Source organism: Peromyscus californicus, unplaced genomic scaffold (assembly GCF_007827085.1).
Source record: "Peromyscus californicus insignis strain IS unplaced genomic scaffold, ASM782708v3 Scaffold_18__1_contigs__length_77618521, whole genome shotgun sequence".
In the NCBI taxonomy this organism is placed as follows: domain Eukaryota; kingdom Metazoa; phylum Chordata; class Mammalia; order Rodentia; family Cricetidae; genus Peromyscus; species Peromyscus californicus.
The window spans coordinates 26,030,882-26,058,676 of record NW_026294480.1 but is presented as its reverse complement, the minus strand read 5'-3'; the positions used below and the strand labels follow the sequence as shown (position 1 = coordinate 26,058,676).

Genomic DNA, 27,795 nt, shown 5'->3' with positions numbered 1-27,795 from the left:
AACAAACACACAAACAAACAAACAAACAAACATACAAACACACAGAAAACTGCAATCAGGTGGACCGGGCTCTCTGGTGGAGAGACCTCGGTACTCCACACGTTCAGAGGGTTTATTATATACAGTTGAACAGGGAGTTGAGAATATTGGGAGTTGAGAATATTGCACACAGCTGAGCAAGGAAGGGGGCAGTGTTTATACACAGCTGAACAAGGAGGCAGGTTGAGCTAATCTCAGCAGGAGCGGTCTCTGTTGGGGAGCAATCTTCAGGCCTTAAACGCACGGGGGTGGGAAGTGAGAGGGCAGGTGGGGGAGGAAAGCTACCACGGGCCTTTTCTGCACATACTATCAGCATTTGCAGTCGGACAGCTTTGCCATTTCCTGTGGGGCTAAGGCATTAGGGTTCTTGACACGCCTGTGCCCATATCAACAACACACATTTACTCAGGACTTCACCTGCTCAGGGCTTCCTATATTTCTAGAATTTGTTAAAGGCGTGTGTGGCTGAACATGGTGACACATGCCTTTCATCCCAGCATTAGGGTTCCAGGCCAGACCAGGGCTATACATTCAGACCCTGTCTAAAACAGAAAAAAAAACAGAGCATGCATAAACAAAGATAAATATGCCTGTGTGTGTATGTGTCCATCTGTGTCCTGTTCCACCCCCCCACCCCAGCTTACATGAAGCACCACATACCATAAACAATTCTGTTCTTTGTTTTTCTTTCTATGCCACATACGCTAAGGACGGTTCCATATTAGCACACAGGAGCTTCCTCATTTATCTTCACAGTTCATGAAGCAGGTGTTTCTGTAGTTCATTTAACCCTCCATTCTGCTGATGAACGTCTTGGGTTATTTCCAGCCTTTTTTTTTTTAATTAAAAGGTTATTACACAGAACTTGCAAATAAAAGACATCGTATAGCAACATTAGCCAGATTCAAAGTCTATACATCTCAACAAACTTCTATGTTAGAACAGTCATTCTCAAGCTGCGAGGCTTCACATTGGATTCTACACACCCACTTGTCAGTTATGCTTGGGTGTACTTATCCACCAGGACAAAAGCTATTAAATCTAGACAAACAATTTGTTTGCATCCTCTTGTACGATTCATGTGTCTTTTACCTTAACCAGACTTTTGAAACTTAGGTTTCTCGTGCTAATCATGTCGGTGGTACAAAACTGAGTATTACTTGCTGATTTGCATGTACCTTTGAAGGGGAAAAAAATCAGTAGCCCTCTTGAGAGTGGTCCCCATCTCAAGGTATCTGCTGACCCGTAGATGAACCCAGAAGCTGACCAGTATTTTATTTATATATATAATATATAATATATATTATATATAATACATACATATATATATGTATATATATACACACACACACACACACACACATATATATATATATATCCTGGACCCAGTGAAACAGGATATAGGGAGTAAAAATTGATGTCTCCATAGGTACCCTGCATCCCGTCAGCCATTAGTAATTTCACGCTTATAGTTCAGCCAATAACTTCAAAGAACTACCTTACCCCTAGCTCCCTCATCCAATCCTAAGACACTAAGATGTGTAACCCACTGCATGTAAATTTTTCCCACATAAACCTCTTGTAATAAGTGCTTAGGGTTCCCTCCTTCACTCGATGTAACGGAGTGTTGGACGAAGTCCCTGCCCGGGCTTGCCTTGAATAAAGAAACCTTTTGTTTTTGCATCTGAAGTGGGCTCCTTGGTGGTCTTGTCAGTGGGGAGGGGAACTCCGGACTTGGGCATAACACCTTTATAACCTGGAGTCTGTTTGCTGTTCCCCTTGATGCTACATCCTGAGTCCTAATAAAGCATCTTTCAGGTAGAGTCTTAGTCAAGGTTCTTTAGAGGAACAGAATCTACAGAGTCAATGTATATTCTGAGAGGGTTTATTACATTGGCTTACAAGATCACTAAAAATGGCTGCCTCACACCTGAAAGGCCAAGAATCCGGTAGCTGCTCAGTCCTTGAGGCTGGATTCTTCAACGGTTCCAGTCTGGCACCCAACGGCCTGGAGGATTCCTGGAGAGCCACTGGTCTTTAGTTGATGTTGGAAGTCCAAAGAAACTGGGTTCTGGAATCAGTGAAGGAGTGCAGCAAAAGTAGCAGCAGCAGCAGCAGCAGCAGCAGCAGCAGCAGAGTAGATGAACTTGCTGGTGCGAGTGAAGAAAAGCAGGCAAAAAGCTAAGCTGCTTAGACCTCCTTTTGCCTGGTCTGCCACCAGAAGGTGTTATCCACATTGAGGGTACATCTTCCCCCTTCAAATAACCTTGACAGGTGTGCCCTGTGCGCTGTCTTTCAGCTGATTCCAGGTCCAGTTAAGTTGACGACCAAGACTTAAACTTCAAAAATAGCTTTAAAAAAACCCCCATCTTGTGTAGGCTATCATTACAAGGCCACATTAATGTGTACTTTGTAATATATCATTTGTATTTCTACTCTTTTTTGGTATTGGTAACATTTATTAAAGATAGTTGCAGCTTTAATTCTTCAATCATAAATGCTCCTTGAGAGTCTAAGGAATTTTTCCAGGATGTTTAGGAAAGGGGACCTGACAGTTTAAATGTACAAGGCCTCATAGAACAGTGTGAGATACGGAGCTGTTTGCTGTTGTTGCTCTTTTTTGTTACTTAGTATTTTCTTTTACCCCGCCCCCTTTTAAAAATAGATTATTTTCTCATACAATCTATCCTGATTACAGTTTCCCCTCCCTCTAATCATCCCAGTTCCCTCCTACCTCCCCTCCAATCCAGATTCACTCCCTTTCTGTCTTTAGAAAAGACTTCTAAGAGATAACACCAAAACATAATAAAATAAAACATGATAAAACAAAAACCATCACATCGAAGTTGGACAAGACAACCCAATAGATGGAAAAGAGCCCAAGAGAAGGCACAAGATTCAAAGACCCACTCATTCACACACCCAAGAGTCCCATAAAACCCTAAACTGAAAGCTATAGTCTATATGCAGAGGAACTGGTGCAGACCTGTGTAGGTCTGTGCTTACTGCTTCAATCTCTAAGTTCATATGAGCCTTGCTCAGTTGATTCAGAGGGCCTGTTCTCCTGGTGTCCTCCATCCCCTCTGGTTCTTACACTTTTCTGCTTTGTGACTCTTACACTCTTTCTCTTCCTCTTCCATGGGGTTCCCTGAGCCCTGAGGGGAGGGATTTGATGGAGACATTCTGTTTAGGGCTGAGTGTTCCAAGGTCTCTCACTTTGCCTTATATCTGGCTGTGGGCCTCTCTATTTGTTCCCATCTGCTGTAGGAGGAAACTTCTCTGATGATTATTTCCAGCCTTTTACTTGCTCAAACAATGCTATGGCATCAACCACGTTTATATGCTATTTTATACATAGGCAGATAAATCCAGGATATGAAGTAAGAGGAGGGGACTTGCTAGAGCAATGTTTTTATAGTTCTACCTGAAATGTGTAACAGTTCTCACTTCCTGCTATTTTGCCTACATGTTACCGAACTTAATATAATTGGAGGAAGAGTATTATCAGTATGGTTTTAATGTATTTTTCTTATGAGTAGTAAAGATGAGTGTTTTTATAGTTAGAAGCCAGTTGAGTTCACTTTCCTGTATATTGAAGTGCTGGATGGTTTTAGGTCAACTTGACACAAGCTAAAGTCATCTGAAAGGAGGGAATCATCTCAAAACCCCCCAAAAAATAAATAAAAAAGAAAGTGACTTCATAAATTTGGGCTGTAGGCAATCTTGCAGGGCATTTCTTAGTTAGTTGATGGGGAGGGCCCAGCCCATTGTGGGTGGTGCCATCCCTGGGCTGGTGGTCCTGGGTCCTATAAGAGAACAGGCTGAGCAAGGCATGGGAAGCAAGCCAGTAAATCAGTTCTTCTCCATGGCCTCTGCATCAGTTCCTGCCTTCAGGTTCCTGTCCTGTTGGAATTCCTGTCCTGACTTCCTTTGATGATGAACAGTGGTGTGGAAGTGTAAGTCAAATGAACTCTTTCCTCCCCAAGTTGCTTTGGTCATGGTGTTTTATCACAGCAATAGAAACCTTGACTATGACAGTTAATATCTTATTTGTCATGTATTGTGACTTCATGACTTTTTCCACATTAGAGTTACTGCTTTTTATAAAATCACACTTATTAATATATAATTTTGTTGTTCTGGATTTGGGGTGATGGTTAAGAAAGACCTCTTATCTCTCTCTCTCTCTCTCTCTCTCTCTCTCTCTCTCTCTCTCTCTCTCTCTCTCTCTCTCTCTCTCTTTTTTACTGTTTATGTGTGCTCATGATGTGTATGAGGACATGTGTGCCAGGTGCTTATGGGTAGGGTAGAGGACAATCTCATGGAGTCAGTTCTTTCTTTCCAACTTTGCATGGGTTCTGGAGTTTGAACACAGGTCCCTCGGTGTAGGTGGCAAGCACCTTTACCCACTGAGTCATCTCACTAACCCAAGACTCATTTCTAAGGTTATAAAACAATCCAGTCATGGTGCTCGTTGATCTGTTTATGACTTACTTAAGTACTTTGAAATATTTATTAAAATTAAAGGTTGATATGTAGATGAACAGTCTTATTAAATAAGAAACACAGAGCCAATTGCAGAGTTAAAAGCCCAAGAGGTCAGAGCAGTAGCTGAGAGCTGAGCTTACCCTTCGCTGCCACTGCTGTCCTTCTTCTCAGCAAGAGCGCTACTTCCTGTGTATCTGTCTTTTTATAGACTTCCTGTTCTGCCTTCTCATTGGTTGTAAACCCAACCACATGACCTCCTCATCACTGCCTGTCTATACAGACCTCCAGGTCTCTATGGTTGGTATTGAGATTAAAGGCTGTGTCTCCATGCTGGTGGTGTCTTTGAACACACAGAGACCTACCTGTCATGTGATCAGGATTAAGGGCATGTGCTACCACTGCCAGACCTCTGCTATGGCTTGCTATTAGCTCTGACCCCTAGGCAACTTTATTTATTTATTTATTTTTAAAGATTTATTTATTATGTATACAGCATGTTTGCCTGCAGGCCAGAAGAGGATGCCAGATCTCATTACAGATGGTTGTGAGCCACCATGTGGTTGCTGGGAATTGAACTCAAGACCTCTGGAAGAGCAGTCAGTGCTCTTAACCGCTGAGCCATCTCTCCAGCCCCGGCAACTTTATTTATTAACATACGAATAAAATCACATTTCAGCACAAATAAACTATCACCATATTAATATAGGCACTCTGGTGAGTGCCTGCAACCCAACACTAACCTGCATTGATGACCTGTCTCATTGTTGCAATGAAATACCTAACAAAGGTAACTTAAGGAAGTGTTGGTTTTATGTGGTGATGTGTTGTTATTTATTAAGCAATGCTGTTTACCGTTCAAGAAAAGCCACGAGGTTCGACAAAACCCGCTCTAAGAATTTATTAGAAGGAACAGAGGGGAATGTGCTTTTTAGGCCTATGGAAGGTTGTGCATGGAGAGAGAGGAAGAAGGAGAAGAAGAACAGGGGAGGAGTCTATGACCCGCTTTTTATGGACCCCCCCCCCCCACATGCGGGTATTGGCTCACATATGAGCATGTGCATAGACTGCGTGATCACGCTGCATGCCAATTGCACAATTACACACAAGGACATAAGGTATGACTAAGCCTCTTGCTTGGCTACTGGACTGCGCATGTGTAGTCGGTCATGTAGCGACAGGAAGGAAAGAGGGAAGGGTTTATTTCTACCTGCAGTTCTGGCGAACAGTTCTAGCGAATACAGTCCATCCTGGCAGGAAGGCATGGCAACCGCATTATGAGGCAGCTGGTCCCATTGCATCCGCAGTCAGGAAGCAGAGAGAGATGAATTCTGACAGTCAGCTCATTTTCTCCTTTTTACTTCGGTCAAGAAAGGGTAACCATAAAAGGACAAAGTGCTTGCTAGTGAGTTCATATGTATAGTGTGCTTCATGTAAGTCCTTTGAATGGGCATTCTCAATGCAAGGTAATCCTTAAATGGGAACCACGTGTGATTCTCTAAGGGGCTGCTACCTTACCCAGTCACCTTGATTTTTTTTTTCCTGGACCTAAGGACCTAACCCAGGGCCTTGAGCTTGCTAGGCAAGCACTCTACCACTGAGCTAAATCCCCAACCCTTGTTTTTTTTTACAAGGTTTCTACGTACGGTTTTGGTGCCTGTCCTGGATCTCGCTCTCTAGACCAGGATGGCCTCGAACTCACAGAGATCCACCTGGTTCTGCATAGTAGTAGTAGTAGTACACGTCTTTAATCCCAGCACTCAGGAGGCAGAGGCAGGCAGATCTCTGAGTTCGAGGCCAGCCTGGTCTATAGAGTGAGCTCCAGCACAGCCAGGGCTACACAGAGAAACCCTGTCTGAAAAACAAATAAACAAACAAACAAACAAACAAACAAACATTGTAGTGGAGTGTCTGGTCCCCAGAGGAAGTCCTTTTCCCAAGGTCAGGCATTTGGACAAGGGCTTCCATTCCCTCAGAGGCTTGAGGAAAGTTCCTGCTTGCTAAAGGGAGTCAGTCATTCTTGTGGAACTTGTGGCCCTTCCCTTGATGGAGGGTGGAGTTACTGAACCTTTGAGAACAATAGGCATTTAGATACTTGCTGAACATGTTGCCTTTGTCTCAGGAAAAATGCTCGATAAAGTTAATGGCCTCTTTCATCCCTGAATCATTGAGCCCTCCTTTCAATCTTGCCTGTGGCTAAACTATTGTACAATTAAAGAATACAAAAGGTGGAGCCTTTTTTCCATAAAGTGGCAGCCCTCCTTCACCCTCTGATAGTGTCAGTCTCCTCGTCCCCTTCGCTGACTCCACTCTTTGGGACCTGAACCCTTCTGGAGCTGGACTCGGGCCATTTATATTTATGTCCATCGACTAATGCTGCCTTCAACCTTGGCCAGAGAAGCTGCTTTTGAAGTGGGCAGCAGTGTCAATGAGACTCATAACTCATCAAAATGATGAGAGTTGGTGATGATGGAGGGCAGTAAGATGGCTTAGTGGTCATAGAGGCTTGCTGCCAAGCCTGACGGCCTCAGTCCAATCTGGGAAAAAAATCACATGGAGGGAGAGACTCTACTCCCACAAGTCGCCCTCTGCCCTGCACATGCATGCTCTGGCATGGGTGCATACCCCCCCCCCCCAACACAGATACTCATCCACACAGCTGTCCACACCAAGTGTGACTGCTGCTGAGAGCTCAAGCTGCAAATAAGACATCTGCCTCCACCTCCTCAAGGCCCAGGGAGGCTCGGAGGAGGGACTGGAATAATGGAAGAGCTGGAAGATGGGGAGGAGAACTATAACATGCTGTAGTCTGGACATGCCGTGGCCATTGCACTCATGCACTTACTGCAGCTCTGATCACCTGCACAAGACATGCACAAGATCAAGCCAGTCAGCGTTCCAGCAGGGCTGGAGGAGGGTTCACCAGGTTCAACCTCTAGTTCAGTTGTTCCTGGCAATAGAGAGCTTCTGGAGGAAGAGGAGTCACCTTGTGGGTGTAGCTGCAGGTCGATTGCTCATGTTCCCGTGGATGGCCCCACACCCATAGGCATGCATGCAGTGCTAACTGCACTCAGTAGATTATTATTTTTTTAAGTGGGGGATAAGAAGGTGGGGGGCATGTCAGGGAGATCGGGCCGTCAGGGAGGATGAGTTGGGGGTGAATACAGTCAAGGCATGTTGTATACATGTATGAAACTGTCAAATAATAAAAATATTTTCAAAGACCCCAAACAGAAGAACAACAATAAAGAAAAGCACACTCCAGAAAGTCAGTCAGTCTGCCTGCCTCTCTCTCTCTCTCATATATATATAAAACAAAAATTCTCAATAATATATTATCTTGGAATATACTGCTACCCAAATCTAATGCAAAAGCCATACTTTTATTGTGTTTATTCAAATAAATTTGACATACTGCAAAATTTACCCCTGAAAAGTAGAAATCAGTGTTTTCTTTTAACATATTCAAATATGTCACCTTGATCAGTTTAGGACTTTTTTTGTACCCCTAGAAGAAACCCATACTCAGGAGGCATTGCTGCCTATTTTGTCGATGCTAGGCAAACATTTATTTACTATCTACTTGTACAGATGTACTTACTCAGGATATTTCACATAAATAGAGCTCCACAATATGTAATTGTGACTGTGCTTTTTCCCACTTAGCATGTTTCCAAGGGTTATCCATGACATACATGTTTCAGTACCTTACTCTTTTTTATAGCTAACAATAGTCTGTGGTGTGGATACACACTATCTGCTATTTACCCACCCAGCAGCTGATGAACATAACTGTTTCAACTGTTTGCTAACAGTTCTGCTGTGAACACGTGCGTTTGCTTTTGTGTAAACGAAGTTTCTGTTCATCTGGGTATTTACCTAGAAGTGGAAGGGTTGGATCATGTGGGGATTTTGCTTAATGCTATGAGGAACTGACAGACTGTGTTCCTAAGTGTCTCCATCTTTTGAATCCCTGCAAATACTATATGAAGGTTTACATTTCCTTACATCCCTGACAATGTTTGTCATTATAATTTTTTATTAAAGCCACCATGGGTGGTTGTGAGGTCTTCTTTTTTTTCTTCAGTGTTGGGCTCAAACCCAGGTCCCTGCACATGCAGGTGCTCTGCCATGGACTGGAGTGTTAGCTCAGGGGGTAAGAGCACTGACTGCTCTTCCAGAGGTCCTGGGTTCAATTCCCAGCACCCATATGGCAGCTCGAACATGGGTTCCGATGCCCTCTTTTGGTGTGCTGGAATATGTAGACAAAAGACCCATAAACATAAAATTCATAAATAACTCTTTAACAAGGAAAGTTCTCTACCACTGATCTACACCCTCAGGCACACTTTATATATTTTGGCTTTCTTAGCACCCATGTCTCATCAGCTTCATGAAAACTGTGACTGTGTATCTCCTGGCCCACTATCATAACCCTACTGCTTGGCCCAGTGACTGCCAACGGAAAACAAGTAGAAATACTTGTTTGGTGACTGAATAAAGGGTAAAAAACAAAACAAGAAAAACAACCCTTGCTTGCAATTTGCCAGATGTGCTATGTAGAGCAGATCACTTAATTTCCTAGAAACTCTCTTCTCCCTAGTGAGACGGGTGTCTTAGTCTAGATTCCCTAGAAAGCAAAGGCTTTTTTGGCACGGTTTTGTTGGGGAGCGTAGCTATAGGAAGGAGGGGCCAGGGATCAGGAGGAGGGACTGAAGGCATCCTTGAGCTTCTGAGAAGTTATGTAACCTGTTTTCCAACAATCCATCGGAGAAGCCAGGTGTGATGGTGGTTTGTGTCTGTAATCCTAGCTCTGGGGAGCCCAAGGCAGGAGGAGTGCGACTTTGAGGCTAGCCTGGGCTACACAGAGAGTTCCCAGGCCAGGCTGGGAACAAAATAAAACAAAACTCTTCTGGGGGAGGGAAGGGTAGGAAACCGGCAGCTCTAAATGCTAATTCTCTCCGATTCCAGAGCCTCCAGACAGACACAGGTGTGGCTCCCTAAGCTGCAGTTGGAAGGTTGGAGCCCACGAGGAATTGGCTTGCACAGCAGCAGACTTACCCTGGAAGGTTTGAGGTGTGTGACTAGAAAACACACCTGGCACATATTTAGCAATCAATTAAAAAGTCAGTTACTATTAGCAATACATATGTGTTTCTTAATCTTCCTCTCTTTCTCCCTTCATTTTCTTCCCTCTTTACTTTGTCTTTTCCTTTCTTTTTTTTCTTTCATTTCTCTCACTGAGGTGATTTTGAAGTCCACATAGAAAAATCAGCGGAGAAATACCAGAAAAACGCAGGAGGAAAAAAAAGCAGCAAAATTGATATGAAGTTTGAATTGGAAGATTAAGTATTGGCGTATGAATAGACAGAACCAGAACGTAAGAGATGTGGTTGTTGGAGGGTGGGGGGAGTGGTGTCATCAAGACTTCCACAGTTGAAAAGGCAGGTAGGTTAGACCACATTTTATTCATTGGAAGATTCCTGAAGCTTGGAGCATACTCAAGGTGAAGGTGATTAGGCATCACATTAAAAAAAAAAAAAAAAAAAAAGAATTGTGGCCAGGCTGTGGTGGCACACCCCTTTAATCCTAGCACTTGGGAGGCAGAGGCAAGAGAAACCCTGTTTCAAAAAATGAAAAACAACAAAAAATTGTGTGTGATCATTCCTTAGGTGCTGCTGCTCTCTCTCTCTCTCTCTCTCTCTGTGTGTGTGTGTGTGTGTGTGTGTGTGTGTGTGTGTGTGTGTGTGTATAAGCATGTGTGTTATATATGTTGCCCTTGCCTGTGCACTCACTTGTGGAGGCCAGAGGTTGACCACAGTTCTGTACAGTTTCACAAGCGTCCAGGATCCGTCTTTCTCAGCTCCCCAGGGCTGGTATCACAGGAATGCATTGCTGTGCCCAAGAATGCTGGGATTTGAAGTTTGGTCCTCATGCTACTAGCACCGCAAGTGGCTTACTCACTCCCCTCCGGCCTCACATTGTTTCTGAGACAAGGTTTCTTACAGGGACCTAGGAGCTTGCCCACTAGGCTAGGCTCAACTCACAGGCAAGGAAGCCTCCAGGAATGTGTATGTGGCCCCAGAGCCAGTTTCTAAGTTGTCCTCAAGCTCGTTACCCACTGACCACCTCCCCAGCGAGGGTCCACAGGGAGAGAAGCAACTAGCTGAACAGGCACAGCCTGTACACACAACTTTGTACCTTTGGATTTAACCTCATGAGTTAATCAGTTAAAATACAAAGAAACATTTCAAGTCACTTGGCAAAGAATCAGCAGCGAGGCGAAGAACAAAAAGATGCAGATGATGTGAATGGGAGAAACTGCCTGAGAACAAACTGTTTTCGCAGGAAAGAATGAAAGGTAGCTTGGGGCTAGGGGTGGGAGGGCCTACGGGGACTTACTGTCCTTTTAGGAGTTGAGACAATGTATTTATGGAGGGGAAGAATCTGTCTAATAAACCTCGCTTACTCACTGCCTGTGGTTATTGTTTATTTTAAATAACAGTGGACGGCTCTACGATCCCGTTTCTGGATAATGTTTTCTCACAAGTTCCACCCTTCTGCTTCTCCAAACCCGTCTCGGGTTTGGCAGCTTTTCTTTTAACTTGACTTGCACAAACTGCCAAGCACGCCAAGAGGATTTAACCTAGTAATTACATCGAAAGAGATTTAGTGCTACAAAGACGTGGCATGAGACTCAAGAGGTTTAGTGTCGCCATAAAACGATCCTAAGGTCGGCTGTCCTAACTGTACAGTGCGCTTCCTGTGCCCTGGCTACTTTACAGCCCCAGCTGGAGGCAGGAAATAAAGAGTTTTACAAACACAACTCGTTAATTCGTTTCACCTCTCTACGCTAGAACACAGTGCACGAACGCTTTTAAACAGCTGGGTGTAGATGGCTTCTTCTGATGCCTGGGAGTCCCCCCAGGCAACGATCCAAGTTCTTCCTATGGGTCGTGGGACCCCGGGCCACATGGGCTCAGGAGCTGTCTCCGAGGACAGATAGGGATGCTAAGGGCTCAGCGGGGTCCGCCCTCCCGTGGCCTCGGCTTCCGGGATCCAGGAGAGGCCTCGCTGGCCGCTGGCGCCAGGGCCAGACCGTGAGGGAGGGAGGGAGAGGAGGATGACAGCGGGGTCCGTCACCGCTGCCGGCCTCAGGTCCCACGACGGATGAACTCTAAAGCAGCAGCGGCGGCGGCGGCGGCGGCGGCGGGGTGGCCGGGCAGTCCGCCGGGGTGGGAGGCGTCCAGCCACGCCCCTCGCTCGCGCCGCTTCCGGCACCCCGGCCCCGCCCCGCGCCGGCGCTGCCACATCCTCCGGTGACGTCAGCGCGCGCCGCCATATTGGGAAGCGCCGCCGCCGCCGCCGCCGCCTCCGCTGCCTCCGCTCGGGTTCCTGGGCTGTGTGGGGCCACAGGCGCGGGCGGAAGGCACCCCTGTGTTACCCCGCCGACTCGCGGCCCGCCGGCTTCGCCCAGACCCGGCTCCTCATGCCTGCCTTCGGCCCCGCAGCCCACGGACATCGCCCCAGCGCCGAGAACTAAACACGGAAGCTCCCGGGGCCGGGGCCGTGAGGGCGAGCCGGCCGGTCCCGCGTCCCTGTCGGTCCGGTGGGGCGCTTCGGCCGGAGCCATGACCTCGCTGACCCAGCGGAGCTCGGGCCTGGTGCAGCGGCGCACCGAGGCCTCCCGGAACGCTGCCGACAAGGAGCGGGCGGCGGGCGGCGGCGGCGGCAGCGGCGAGGACGAGGCGCAGAGCCGCCGCGACGAGCAGGACGACGACGACAAGGGCGACTCCAAGGAAACGCGGCTGACCCTGATGGAGGAGGTGCTCCTGCTGGGCCTCAAGGACCGAGAGGTGCGGGTGCGGGCGCGGCGGGCCGGGCGGGGTGGCTGGCGGCGAGGGGGCGCGGGCCCCAGGTGGGCGCCGGCCGAGGCCGCACCTGCCCCCCTGGCTCGGGGACCCTGCGTCCCGGAGCGATCAACTTGTCCCGAGGAGTGTGGGAGTCAGCTCTCTCTCTGGCGGGGCCCTGTGCGTTCCAGATCCTCCTCCCGGTACCGACCCCCGAGTGCTTGGATTTTTCCTTCTTCTGTTCACAAGCACTCTTCCTTTCGAAGTGTTGGCGATCTTTGCAATTTCTTCCTCGCTTGCTTCTGCAAACGATTGCAATTCCAACCTGAGACAGCTCGGTAGACCCAACGACTCGGAGGTACCGCCGCTCCCAACTCTTGAGTCTTTTGCAGGTTTTAAGACCTGGGGGAGGTTCACGGATCCACTTGCCCCCGGCCTCTTTTATGGAAAACTTCAGTTACGATATGCTGTTAAGAATTAGCAAAGTTATTTTACTGGGTATTGTTGAAAAAGTCAATGCAAAATTGTTACGAAACCTAGGAAGTAACTTTTTTTGGGTGAAGTGGTTTAAGTGAGAGACAAGTTAGTATTGCGGTTAGTTCATCCGTTGTCGCCCTCAGTTTTGCCATTTTAAGGGAGGGCTTTGTCGTGAAGTGCTGGGAATACCAAAGTTTGCGATTTGATGAAAGGCCGCAAAGATTGAGATCGGCTCAAGTTGTATTCTGACTTTTGGAAAGGTCGTTGGCACCTCAAATATCCAGGAATTTTACACAGAAGTTGAAGAAATGGTAGTGACCGTCTCTTTTCAACATCTGGACTCTAGATAACGTTTCACCTTATTATATACCCATCCATTTAAAAAAGTAGTTATTTGTAAAGACAGACTTGCAGGTTTGGCTATTTCATAAATCATGTATGATGAGGTGGCCCGGAAGCTTGTTTCGTTTCAGTGTGGAAACTCTAGACAACACGTTTTGAGAGTCAGACAGAAAGGTATGGGTCTTGTTTTTTCAGTAAGTTTTCAGAATTCAGGAAGGAGAGCAAAAAAAAAAAAAAAACCCAATTCATCCCCATAAAAAAGTTTTCCAGGTCCCCAAAACTTACCAGCGGCAGAAAGGTGAGTTTTTTCCATGGACTGTTTGTGTTCCCCGGATATTAGGTACTGTCCAGAGAAGTGATTTCTTGATGGAAATGGTCACGTGCCTTAATATTGTTCAGCTTGAAGACACTTGATGGCCCTCTGGCTGTAAAGGGGGCACAGTACCTGTTTAATTACAGCTACAGTGAGGGAAATGGGTGGTATTATGTGTGTTTTGTTTTTGTTCTGGGATTTAAAAGCTAGATGCTAGTGTCGTAGTAATGCGATTTTAGAAGTATTCATTTAGAAAATACTGGATTTAGAAAGTAAGCTCTTGGTACTGTACATTTTTCCTTGCTCCCTGCCCCCTCTGGAACAGAACAGATTATGAGACATTTTTAGAAAATACAAGAAAAGCAAAACCAGGACTACATTCCTGGGTTAGCATTTTGGTTCCGAGTCGATAGAACCCTGTAAAGCTCAAACTTAACACAAACTTGTTTTTGGTATTGTCACACTGAGAAATAATGGTGAGAAAGTACATTTTATTTTAGAGGCATTACTCTGAATGTTTAAGCTAAAGCTGTCAACACTTATTTTTCTGTGATTAGTTCCCATGAAGATAAATGAAAGAATTTGTTGAAATTTAATGGTACTACAGAATTTACATAGTGTTTTTTTTTTTTTTTTTAAATTGAAGTTCTTTGATGCCAGGTAGTTGAAACCATCTGCTGTGGTTATTTTTGTGTAAATAGTCAGTCTACTTCATAAGTCATGGCCAGGGTTCAGCCAGACACTAGCTACTCTTTAGCATTTTTTTCTCTTGTTTTTAAAAATGTAGGCTAGGATTTTGCATTGCCTTTTTGGTTTTAGGGATTCCCTTATATATCTATTTCCTTCTCATCAAATGTATGCACACTAGTGACCAGTCCTAGAAACTAGTCATCCAGTCTTTCTCGGCAGGGTCCCCCTTGGCCTTTTTAAGGATAGGGTCTTGGTGTGTAGTGGGGACTGGCTTCCAACTCTTGGCTTCCTGCCTCTGTTTCCCTAGTGTTAGAATCAGAGGCATGGTTTATACTCTCTTCAAGGGCCAGGAGTTTTTCTTCCCTTGTGCCCAGGCACTTCAGCCTGTATTAGATTTCAGTCTGTAAATTTGTTATTAACTAAAATTCTAGGGGCTGGGAATATAGCTTCGTAGGTAGAGTGAGTTGTAGGAAGTTCTGAATTTGATTCCCAGCTCTGCACAGATGGCTTGGTGGCTCGTGCCTATAATCCCAGCTCTTGGGTGGCCAGAGTATCAGAAGTTCCGGGGTCATCTTCACCTACATAGTAAGTTGGAGGCCAGCCTGGGCTACATGAGAAGCAGTTGGCTTCAGATTACTTACATGGACTTTGTTTAAAGACCTTGTTAGGTCTCAAACTTAGGACAGATAGCTAACTGGTGTGCCTGTCAAAGCAGATTCTGGCCACCTGGCGCTCCCAGCATCGCTGCTGATACCTGTTATAGAGTTCTGGCTCCTCTCCGACTTCTTACCCAGCCCCTACCCTCAGCCTCTCTAACCCCTGAGCTTCACTGCCCTTCCCTAGCTGCTTTTCCTGTGTAACCCAACCATTTTGGCTACTTGGTCTCTTTTTGTCTCCTGGCTCACTCCCAGCCTCTTGGCTCCTGGTTCCTCTCTCAGGGCCCCATCACCTCCCTCACGTGGCCAGGTTTAGTCTGGACCCTTTCACATGCCTCTGGCTGTTTTCTCACTCGCATCTACAATAAACCCTTTCCACAGTCTGTACCTAGGAGCAGTCATGTCTTCTTTTTTTTTTTTTTAATTCAGTCCTGACAATCAAATTTTTTTTTTTTAAATTCAAGTTGGAATTTCAGGTTTTTTCTTTCCTTGAAACACCCTTCTCTGGGGCCCTTTAAAGGGTTCTGGTAGTTATTCTGGGTGAAGTGTCAGTGACTGATAGAGACCACTGCTAGGATGTCACGAAGGTTCACCATGAAGTCAAATTAATTGATTAGCAAGATTTCTTTGGATGGTGTGGGGTAGGGCAGGGCAACTGGGTAGGTATTTTTCTTTCCGTGATTTGTCTGTGATTTTTCCATAGATGCCTTCACTAGAGTAGTTTCAGGATACTTCAGTAAGAATTATCTTAAATAACCAAAAAGTTATATTAAAACAATTTTTCTTTGGTTTTAGAAGATTAAACTCAAGGGTCTCACACATACTGTAGCACCAGTAACTGTAACACTGACCCCTTAAATAAGAACTTTTGAATCACTTTATTGGTGACAGATCTAAATACCTGAGGTTGGATTTGATTATTTCATTTACTTACCTATGTAAAGATTTACTTATTTTTATTTTATGTATTTTATGAGTGAGTGTTTTGCCCACATGTTTGTGTGGATGTGCATCTAGTGTTCTTGATGTCTGAGGAGTCCAGAAGAGGGCATCGGATCTCCTGGATTATAGAGTTACAGGTGATTGTAAGATGCCATGTGGACACTTAAAATTGAACCTGGGTCTTCTGGAAGAGTAGAGTAGCTCTTAACCACCGAGCTACCTCTCCAGTCCCAATTTGACTATTTTAAATGACCAATTTAATCTGGAGTGTGGGGGCTGGGGAGATAGCGGGGTGGGTAAAGTGCTGCCACACAAAGGCCCTGTTTGCTCCCCAGCACTCAGTGTGAAAAACTGAAAGCTGGGAGTGGTGTCTGTCACAGGTTGAGGCAGAGACAAGTGGCTCACCAGCCATCCTGGTCCTCTCAGCAAGCTCCAGACCTGTCTGAGACAGACTGGCTGCTTAAACAAGGTGGTAGGCACCGGAAGGCAGCACTGCCATTGACCTCTGGCCTCTACATGATTGTATGTGCACGCACACCTGCACACAGTGGGAAAATGGTCACTTCAAATGCTTGGGATCATACTTTTGTGCCACTTACTGTTAACACTTTCCCCATTTTGTCTTGCTAGGGGAGGGGGTGGGATTCTCCATTGTTTTTAGCTCCAGAATTGTTGCTTCTCTCTCCCTCCCTCCCTCCCTCCCTCCCTCCCTCCCTCCCTCCCTCTCTCTCTCTCTCTCTCTCACCCCCCCTCTCCCTCCCCTCCGCTCCCCTCCCCGTCCTTCTTGAGGCAGGGTGGTCTCTCTACATAGTCCTCGCTGTTTTCACAGAGATCCTTCTGCCTCCCAAGTGAGTGCTGGGATTAGATTCGTGTGCTATCACACCCAGCTAGGATTGCTTCTTTTTGTTTCCTTGAACCCTGTCTGGATCCTCCTGCCTCTACCTCCCAAATGTTAGGGCTACTGACAGCTTTAGGATAGCGTCTTCACGTGTCTTCTTCTGTTCTTTTGTGCTGTAGTTAGACCTGTCCATTCACTTGTTCTCCTGGAGTCTTCAAAGGGAAGAGTAAGAGTAGTAGGCTTAGGGGTTGCAGTAGTGATACTATTCTGGAGACTTTTTCAGATCAGCGTTCTTGTGTGTGTGTCATGTTCTCTAACATGGTTCTTTGAGTTTTCTTCTAGTCTACTCGTGATGTCTTTTTCTAGTATGGTTTTATTTTTTTCAGTCACCTGATTTTCTAAGTTTTAAAAGCCTTTAGTAACATCTCCTTTAAAGAAAGCATGTCTAATGCTTGTAAGAGCTCTACTGCAGTAACTCTTGAAAAGTAAGTGGTGATTAGGTGTGGTTATTTAGAGAAAAGATGATAAGCTGGCAGACCTCAAATTGACTCTATAGCCTGGGCAGTTCTTGAATCTGAGGTCTGTTCCTGAATTGGTGACCCTCCCCCTCTCTCCTCCCCAGGATTGAGATGACAGGGTGTGCTGCCAAACTTAGCTTGGAAGTTTAAAAGATGGAAGTGACTTCGTGTGCTTTTCACACTGTGTCCAAAGATGAGTTCCTTTTGAAATGACTCTTTGGAATACAGTACTTACCAAGATGTATAACTGTTTCCTTAGGAACAAAATTTCCTCTCTCTATATGTGATTATTGTATAACTGCTCTACTTTCAAATCTATTCAGCATGTTTTCAGAACTTCAAGATGTAAAAGTTTGTAGTAATTGAAAATCTAATAAAAGAAGTTTGAATTTTATGATACTAATACTATATACTAATTATATTCCCTTTTCTAATACTAAATTATATCCCCTTGATGTTTTTGAAGGGTTTGAATTTTCATCTCTTTAAGCCAAGTATGAACTTAATAGCCTATATGAAAAATAAGCTGGAGAGATTGCAGCCTGTTAGTGTCCTGCACTTTTGCAATGTAACCTTGTGTATATACTACAGTGTTATAATGTAGCATGCACTAACACACATACACTTAAAAAACCAGGATATTTCTCTTCTTGTTTCATAAACATTAGTGTTACAGTACAACTAATACGGGCTGGAGATGGTTCAGAGGGTAAAGTGCTGGCTGTACCAGTGGAGGGTCTCAGTTCAGATGACCAGAGCGCTCCTAAAGCTGGGTCTGGGCAAGGCCCTTCTGGAATTTTAATGCTCCTGAACCAAGATGGCTGCTGGAGACAGGAGAATCCCAGGAAGCTTCCAGACTAACTAGCCTGGTGTGTGCCCCAATGAACAACACAAGACCTTGTCTCAAGAAAGGTGGGAAGGGGTCCAGTGAAGATGGCTCCACCTGATAAAGGTGTTTGCCACCAAGCCTGAGTTTGATCACAGGGACCTACATGACAGGACAGAGCCAACTCCAGCAAGTGGTGCTCTGGCCTACAATGAAGTGGTGTGTGGCAGTGTTGTGTCCCCTGGGGGGAGCAGGGAGGTACATGTAGTGAAATCTGAGTGGTAGAAAGCAAGCCCTGATATCTGAGGTTGGTCCTGGGACTACACAAGCTGGCCCAATCACATTTGCATGTGGATGCCCGTACACACACGCACACACGCGCGCGCACACACACACACGAGACAGGGACAGCAAACATTACAATAGCACTGTCTTTCCTCTCAGTGTTCTGATGGTGCTGAGGATTTAACCCAGGGCCTGGCGCCTGTTAAACAAGCAGCACTCCGCACACAGCCAAACTACATAGCCATCCCTAAAGTTAATTCATTTTAAACTTAGCAAGTTGTACTTGGTTCACTTGCTTTGTTAGAGAAGTTGTTCAGTTGTTGTCAACAGAAACAGATGTAGTGTTAGAAATTTGGCTTCTACAGTTGACTGTCTCACCTTGACCCGTGTCCATGACTCAGTAAACATTCTAAGTAAGCACTGCACTTAATGCAGGTAGAATCATTCCCACGAGAATGAACACTGGTCTTGAAGGTAGTGCTGGAAAAACTCCTTTCATGTTTAAAGCTTAGACATCCAGCATGTAAATATAGAGTATAGTTCATCTTATATTTCATGAGGGAAGAGATAGTGGGCATGATGAAAACTGGTCCAGAGACAGTGAAAAAAATCTTACACGTTTACACTTAGAACACTTTAGAAACGTTTTTTGCTTGTGTGTTTGTTTTTTGTTTGTGTATGTGGTGAGGTTGTCACCCAGGGCCTTGGCAGCCTACCTACATGATCTGAGCTACATCCCTAGCCCTGGGAACGGTCAGTGGGGGGACATACGTGCCTGACAGCTTGGGAGGTCGATTCAGGGGGACTGCTGATCTCAGCAGTTGGAAGGCCAGTCTGCAACCCAGTGAACTCCTTCCTTTCTCAAAGAACAACAAACTGTATTGAGAGGAGTTTTATTTATAACAGAATTTAACTGAGGTTAGTAGGTTGAGGAACACTTTAGCATATAAATGGTAGAAAATGATGAGTTAAAATTTTAAGGGCAGAGTTATTTTTGGTGACCATGTGAAGATAACCTGTACCTGTCCACTCCTGGCTTTTTGAGAAAGACTACAGATTGAAGGCTTACATGCCAGCACCTGGTGGTCACTGTCACGGGATCCATTTCTTAGGACTGAACTTAGGGCCGTGTGCCTGCTGTATTCTTAAGGGTTCTACCTCTAAATGACAGCCCTTGCCCTAGCACCATTTTCTTTTCTTTTTTATTTAAAGGTTCATGTGTAACAGTGTTCTGACTGCATTCCTGTATGTGCAGCATGTGCGTGCCTGGTGCCCTGGGACATCAGAGGAGGGCATCAGATTCCCTGTGAGTCAGCATGTGGGTGCTAGGAACTGAACCTGGGTCTTCTGCAAAAACATATGCCCTTAATTGCTGAGCCATCTCCAAACCCCTAGTTCCAGTTTCTTAAATACAATGTTAAATAGATTCATACCATAAAACAAAAAACCAAAATCCTCCCAGCACTCGGGAGGCAGATCTCTGTGAATTTGAGGCCAGCCTGGTCTACAGAGCAAGTTCCAGGACAGCCAGGACTGTTAACACAAAGAAACTCTGTCTTGAGAAACAAAACAACCAGAAATTACATGAATTTTAGTTGATCATTGAATAGGGTTTGCCAATTTCTGAGATTAAAACAGGTTTGACTGGTATTTATATTCCCAGTTAATCCAAATATGGAACCCATGTGTCAGCCCCTTTGCTGATGTTTCAGATTTTTTTTTTTTTAACTTTTAAGGGACACTCAGTCTACATAGGAGACAGATCTCCAGATAATTCCAGTGTGATTGGATACTGACTTTAGAGGAAATAGAGGGAGGAGACTAGGGACTAGGGAGGGAGGCTCAAATCGGGAGCCACAAGACTATTGCCATAGTTACAGTTCTACTGCTGTGGGAGCTTGGAGAGGAAAGGCAGCTTGGAGAGGAAAGGGTTTATTTCAATTTATAGTTGTAGTCCGTCACTAAGGGAAGAAAATGGAGGCAGGAATTGAAGCAGAGCCCATTGTGGATGCTGCCTTGTTCCTCATGGCTTGCTCAGTTTGCTTTCTTACACATCCCAAGACCACCTGTTCAGGGATGGTACCACCCACAGTGGGCTAGGCCCTTCCACATAAATCATCAATAAAAAACACACACCCCCACAAAAAAAAAACCTTACAGGCTTGCTTATCGGCTAATCTTATGGGGGCTTTTTCTCAATTTAGGCTCTCCTCTGGTGACTCTAGTTTGTGTCAAGTTAGCAAAAAAAAACTAACCAACACAAACTATCCATGGTTTTGACTTACAGCCTTGCCTTTTTTGACTCCCAGTTGGGAGAGCTAAACTAAATGTTTTGAATTCTTAGACCTCTTTTGTTTCCTGGGCAAAACAGACCTCTGCTTGTGGTCTGCCCCATAACTTGTTATAGGACTTAAGGGCTGTTATATTACTTAGGTTAGAAAATGTTGTTGACTGATGCTTGATATTCCCTCTTCCTCCCTCTCCCCTTCCAGTGCTGGGGATCAAAGTCTGGCCTTGAGCATGCGAGGCAAGTGCTCTACCACTTAGCCCAGCTTCCATTATTGCCGTTATTCCTGACCCTCCTGACTTGATAAGTAACTGAATGAGGCAAATATCCACTAAATTATCTGTGCCTTTTCACTGACACTTCCATTGTGTGTGAGTGTGCATAAAGCATCCCCCACCCCCGTTTTGTAATCCCAGACCATCTGGGCTGGGGAATCTGGAAACCTGAAGTATGTTTGGTTTCTTTTCCCTAAATGTAAGCCCAGAGTCTGTGATTGTTTTCATACTTTCTCTTCTCTAGAACACTGCTCTCTCTCCTGAGATAGTAGACCCCCAAACTTCCGAAGTCAGTGACTTTGACAGCTGTGCTGTACTAAGTGCCAGGTGTAGTTGGCGCGCAGTGAGGCTTGTTTGCTTATGCCTTCTGCTTCTAGAAGAAAGCTCGCGAATGTCTGGCCTCTTCTGCCCTTGTTGTAATCAGTTCTTCCCACATTTGGATTTTCTATTTCTTCTTCGTGGTGCTTTTTTTTTTCTTTTTTTTTTAGGGGAAGAAAGTAATTCTTGCTACCTTCAAGGCCAGAATCTTCACACAAGGTGATTAGGCCAGGATTCTACAACCTTAAAAAAATTATTTAAGACAACATCTTCTATATTTATTTGTGTGTGGGTGTGCAGCACATGGCCACTGAACGAAGACAGACCAGAGAACAGCTTGTGGGAGTGGTTCTTTTCTTCCATTATGTGGTTCCGGGGATCAAACTTGGGGTACCAGGTATTGGGTGGCAAGTGCTTTTACCCACTGTTTATTTCTGAGACAGGGTCTCAGGTAGCCCAGCTGGTTTCCAGCTCTGTGTAGCCGAGGAGGTCCTTGAACCTGTGCTCCTTCTGCCTCCACTTCTGGAGATTGGGATTGCACCTGTTCTCCACCATTCTTGGCTTATGCCTTGCTAGGGATAGGCAAATCTCCCAATGGAGCAAAATCTTTAGCCCTGCTCCACAGACTGTAGTAACAACGATTAATGAAAAAAGGCTATGCATTTGAAAGAGAGCAAGGAGAGATGTATGGGAGGTTTGTAGGGAGGAAAAGGAAAGGGGGAAATGATGTAATGTATTATACTCAAAAATAATTGTAAAAGTTAATGTAATTTGTGTGTATAGTGGGGAGGGGCATATGCTGTAATCTGGCTGGCCACCAAGCTCCCAGGATCCACCTGTGCTAAGGTTACAGGCATATCCGGCCATTGGGTCCTAGATATTTGAACTCACATCCTCATGCTTTCATAGCAAGCAGTGCTATGCTCTGAGGCATCTTTCCAGTCAATTTTTTTCTATTCCATATTTCTTTTTTAAAATTTTTATTTACTTATATTTTATATTTGAATGCTTTGCATGAATGCCTGCACACCAGAAGAGGCATCAGATCCTATTATAGATGGTCATGAGCCACCATATGGTTGCTGGGAATTGAACTTAGGACCTCTGGAAGAGCAGCCAGTGCTCTTAACACCTGAGCCATCTCTCCAGCCTCTATTTCCATATTTCTTAATTTTTTTTTACAATGCTGAGGATTGAACCCAGGACATTAACATACCAGAGTTCCTATCGTGGAACTGCATTCTTAGCTCCTCTTCTTTGTCTTATTTGAGACAGTGAAGTGCAGGCTAGTCCCAAACTCCTTGGTTCAAGTGGTCCTCTGCTTCAGGCTCTCAAGTGTTTTAGGATTCAGGTGCTCTGTGCTTTTGTGCTTGGAGATACTTGAGCACAGCGAACTATGGGCTGTGTCGTAACAGACCGGAAGCAAACATTTGAGACACGACACACAGGAAGCCTATATGAGAAGGCTTATTCTTCTGAAAATAAGTGGTCTTACTCGACTATAAAAGCAAATAAAAATTGTGTCAAAATAAGTTATAAGTTATAAGACAATAATAATAAATAGGATTTTTAAAAGATGCATGTGTAGAAAGGAGTGGAAAAATTGGAGACACCAAAATCATTGGGGGGTTTTGGAATTACTAAAAATGTTTACAGTTATTTCTGTGTGTGCATGTACATGTGCATCATGGTGAACATTTAGAGGTCAGATTACAACTTGTGAAAATGCTTCTCTTCACCTTGTAAAAATGCTTCTCTTCACCTTGTGAGTCCCAGGATATCAGGTTTGCAAACAACCGTCTCACTGACCTGAAATTATTGGAACTTGTGAAATTTGGTGCCAGTCTTGGGTGAAGATTAAAAGATACATTTAATATGCATATATATATATATATATATACACACACACACACACACACACATACATACATACATATATGGGTATTTTGACTTGGGTTTATGTCTACACCACATGCATGCAATGACTCAAATGATAAATAAAAAAACACAACTAAGATTTTATTATCACTATAGCTTATGGGAAAAAGGAAATAAGATGGCTGGATTGAGTTTAAGGCATGAGTAGAAATATGGCTTTTAAACAAAATACAAATACTCTATATTTAGGAAAGTATAGGTTACCAAAAAATAAGAAATGGGCCTGGAAACATAGCTGAGCAGTTAAGGGTGCTTGCTCCTTTTTTAGAGTTGAGTTTCAAGTTCAACATTGCCTGTAACTCCAGCCCCAGGGAATCTGACACCCGCTTCTGGCCTCCTTGGGTGTACACACATGCACATGCACACTCAAAATCGTAGCATCTGGGGAGAGCGTCTCCATGATAAAGACTCTTGCTTGGTGTGTGTGACACTCCTTAGTACTGAAAGGAATTAAAAAAAAATCCACTCAAAATTCTACTTATGGTAATTGCTTTATGTTAGGTACTGTGCTAAGGGAGACAGATGTATAAGTATACAAAGGTGTGTGCATGTGTGTAATTAAGAATTATGATAGTTATGGTGAAGAAAAAATTAGAGGATGCTGTGTGGGAATGAATTTGTGAGTTGGGCCCAGTAGAGAAATGCTGTTTGCGATCCAAAGGATTGGAAGAGCCAGGCTTAGTGATGAGAGCCGATATTCAGAGGTCTGTGTTGGCTTTGAGAAACTGGAAGTTGGTATGCTAGTTGCACATTTTTAGTGTTTTTAATACTTTGCCTTTATCATATTACTGATAGTGTCTTAATTATTACCTTGTGAGTTTGAATAACTAGTCTTTTTTTTTTCCTTGCTCCATTTTCTCTGATGTGTACAGAAAAGTCTAAAGTGAAAGTAGCCATTACTGTCAGCTGTTACTACTACTAATAGTTTTCTCACCTACTTAAAAAGTGGGTCATGATGTGTGTGTGTGTGTGAGAGAAAATATACGTATTTGCATGCTTATATAAAAATGAATTGCTTTTCCAATTTTGTAGTCTTTGCACTAGGATCATTAAAATGATGTATTTACCTCCCACTCCCGCCCCCGTAAATACAGTATTCATTTGTCTCCTCTCTGGCAATCTTTAAGCGAGCCACTTTCCCCAGACTTCTTAGGAGGTACAGAAAAAAGGACATAACAGGGCAGGCGAGACATGGGAGAAAGGACTATAGGAGGTGAAGTGGAGACAGCTGCTTCTTTCTCATGGAGAGGAGGATGCCAAGGGCTAACCTAAGGCAAAAGAGCCCATGGCCTCTGAGAAGGCAGAGTCCAGACATGAGGAGAAGAGCTGCTGTTTGAGGTTCCCCAAACAGTCCCCACACCAGCCCTGTGGGAGCCCCCTTCCCAATGAATGTGTGTTGATGTCCCTTGAAATGGTGGTGCTTGCTGGTTTGGAAGCTGTGGCTAAGGGATGAGTTGAGGTCAGAGGACACGGGACTGTCCAGCTGCTGATGCTCTCACTTGTGTCTCTGGTCAGGTCAGTAGCACTGCAGACACCACGGAGCCTGAAGAGGTGAACTAGGAGCAGGCATTATTATATTTTAGGGGGTGAGGGACCAAGGCAGGAGAGCTGTTCCTAGGGCAAAGAAAAAGAAGCCAAGGCTACTCTGAGACAGTTTCACTTTGTAACTCTGGCTGTCTTAGAACTTGCTATATAGACCAGGCTGGCCCAGGAGTCACAGAGACCCACCTTACTCTGTTGTCATAGTTCTGTGATTAAAGAAGTGACCACCCCACACCTGGCCCTTATTTTTAAATGTGTGTGTCTGTATGTTCTATGTTGAGTGCAGGTACCTTTGGTAGGCTACCAGTATTGGATAGTCTTGGAATTAGAGGTAGTTAGTTGTACATGACTTGATGTAGTAGGTAGTTGGGGACCAAACTCAAGTCCTCTGGAAAGAGCTCTTAACCACTGTTCCATCTCCTCAACTCTGCTGTACGAGGACTTAAAAACCTGGTTCCTAGACAGTTACAGTATTCGGCAGGGTGTTACCTGCATGCAGTAAATAAAAGTGATCCAATAGCAAAATGTTTGGCAGATGCTGAATTTATTTTTATTTACTTTTAGATTGTTTTCTTGTTTTACTATAATAAGTGACCAGATCAGTGTTTCTGTGCATACAGAATACTATGTACTAAAAAAAGGTAATGTAACTTACATTCTACAGCGTAAGTTGTAAATTGTGCCAGCGAATTTGCATTTCTTCTTTTTGCCAGTCTTCCCCTCCTTTGTTTCTTTAAAATTGAGTCAAGGTCTCCCTATGTTAGCCCAGCTGGCCTAATTTTCTATGTAGACCAGGCTGACCTTGAACTCTGCCTGCCTCTGCCTACTGAGTGCTGGGATTAGGACACGCACATTAAAAAGAAGGGAGGGAGGGAAGGGAAGGAGGAACAAAAGAAAAGAAATGGAACCTTAGTTCCTGCTCTTCCAGAGGACCTCGGTTAGGTTCCCAGCACCCACATGGCCGTTCACAACCATCTGTGACTCCAGTTCAGGCCTCATCAGACACAAAGCACACATAGTGCACATATGTACTTGCATGTGAAAACTCTCACACATGAATTAACTATCAGGGCATTGGTAGTTATTAAAGACAGCTGGACAGAGTGTTGAGCTGCATATGCTGGGACTTTGAGTGGGCCTGTTTTAGGTTTGCTGGCATCTCACCTGACCAGCACAGGATCTCTGACATGCTCTGTTGTATGCTTTGTCCTATTCTGGACCCTTGCCATGCCTGGATTCTTGAGGGGTAATACATAAATAACCCACTTTATCTTGGAATATCTGTCCTTCCCAATCTTAAAGTTCCTCTGACTGAACTCAGGTCTGAGTTATCTTGTACAGGATGAGTGAGGTGGTGAGAGGCACTGTCTTACAGCCCATTGGTTTCTCTGGCAGTTGCTGGTGCTTCATCAACAGCTAGCTGATAAGCCAGTACTTGTAGATGTAACGGTTTTATTAAATGAAAAACACAGCCAAATGCAGAGTTAAAAGCCCAAGAGGTCAGAGCAGTAGCTAAGAGCTGAGACTTAAAACCCTTTCTTACTCTTCACTGCCGTCCTTCCCCCAGAAAGAGACCTACTTCCTGTGTATCTGTCTTTTTATTGACTTTCTGTTCTGCCTTCTTATTGGTTGTAAACCCAACCACATGACCTCCTCATCACTGCCTGTCTATACAGACCTCTAGGTCTCTGTGGTTGGTATTGAGATTAAAGGCGTGTGTCTCCATGCTGGTGGTATCCTTGAACACACAGAGACCTGCCTGTCGTGTGATCAGGATTAAGGGAGTGTGCTACCACTGCCAGACCTCTGCTATGGCTTGCTATTAGCTCTGACCCCCAGGGAACTTTATTTATTAACATACAAATAAAATCACATTCAGCACAAATAAAATATCACCGTAAGTACTCTCTTGAGTTTGACTCTTACTGCTCTATTCCCTTGTGTTGGACTGAGCCTCAAAGATGCCTCCTTCATTACTGATTAGAGAATTTCAAACCTCATTAAGGTTGAATTGGTCCTTTAGCTTCCAGGAGTTAGAGTTGGGTACTACCTGGATACATCATTGATTGTTTATTCTCTCACAGCTGTATATGTAAACACAGCTAGTTTTACCTTTTGAACTAAAAATGTGGCTGCTTGATACTGCCAGTTACTATTCTTTTCCACAGATTGTAGCTCCTTTATTAAAAGTGGCTGGCTTGCTGTGCTGGAGAGAGGAAAGGTTTTTGCTGAGACACACATAAAACATGCTCTGAGTATATAGTCCTCCAGTAGGCTCTTGTAATTCCTTTTTTAGAGAAACAAGGCCAAGTGTTTCTCTAGCTCCTGACTGAGCGCTTCCCCTGCTAACTTGTGGTCTAGACTGTGTTGTGGATTCATTGGTGAACTGGGCTGACTGAGGTTGGTTGCAGTCACTTGGTACTCTCCGGATTCACTTTTCCCCTAAGATACCCAATCCCATGTGGCAGCATTGTTATCTGGTCAGTTATACTGCCCTCACTGTTCTTTTGGGTCTGTTTTACTTGACCTTTAAAAACCAAAAACCAAAAACTTCCCTCTGGTAATTCCTGATCATGCTTTTGTGATAAGGGTTTTACTAGGAGGTTATCAAAAACACTGGACTACTCTGTTGCTTGCTCTGTTTTTGTTGGCTTCATCTATCTTGTTTATTTCTGATAAACCCCAGAAACTTTGGCACAGAATTTTTTTCCCATTCATCTACTTTCCTATGTGAGATACCTGGGTTTTCATAAAAAGTAACCCTGAACTCCATAGTAAAGACCTTGTTTTGCTGACATATCTGGGAGACTCATAACATAAGAACGGTTGGGACAGTCACATTTAGCCTTCTGCTATCCACCATCAAAGGTAAACTGCTAACTCTGTCCAGCTAGCATTTTCAGACTGGTGTACTCACCACACCCACTCTACTTCATGAAGTGCACTCTGCCTATACTGTGGTGTTTTACCTAGGAACCCATTTGTGTGTGAGAACCACACAGCTGTAATGTAATTTCATGTGGAATTAATTCCCAGGCTTCCCAAGACTTTAACTGCTCCAGATCTTATTTGATTTCTATCAGTTACTGGTTCCATTACAGTTCTGGCTGCCCTGGATCTCACCGTGTAGACAGATGCTGGTCTACATAGATGACAGATCCACCTGCTTCTTGC

General features: G+C 44.5%; 1 protein-coding gene across 1 annotated transcript in view; it reads left to right on the top strand.

The window, feature by feature from the left end:
* The first annotated feature begins 11,895 nt into the window (after positions 1–11,895).
* The window catches only part of Golph3 (golgi phosphoprotein 3), a 31,098-nt gene continuing 15,198 nt past the window's right edge, over positions 11,896–27,795 (top strand). Inside the window, exon 1 of the mRNA XM_052743099.1 lies at positions 11,896–12,380. Within this exon, the coding sequence (XP_052599059.1) occupies positions 12,156–12,380 (225 nt within the window). The 5' untranslated portion in view covers positions 11,896–12,155. The remainder of the gene's footprint in view (positions 12,381–27,795) is intronic.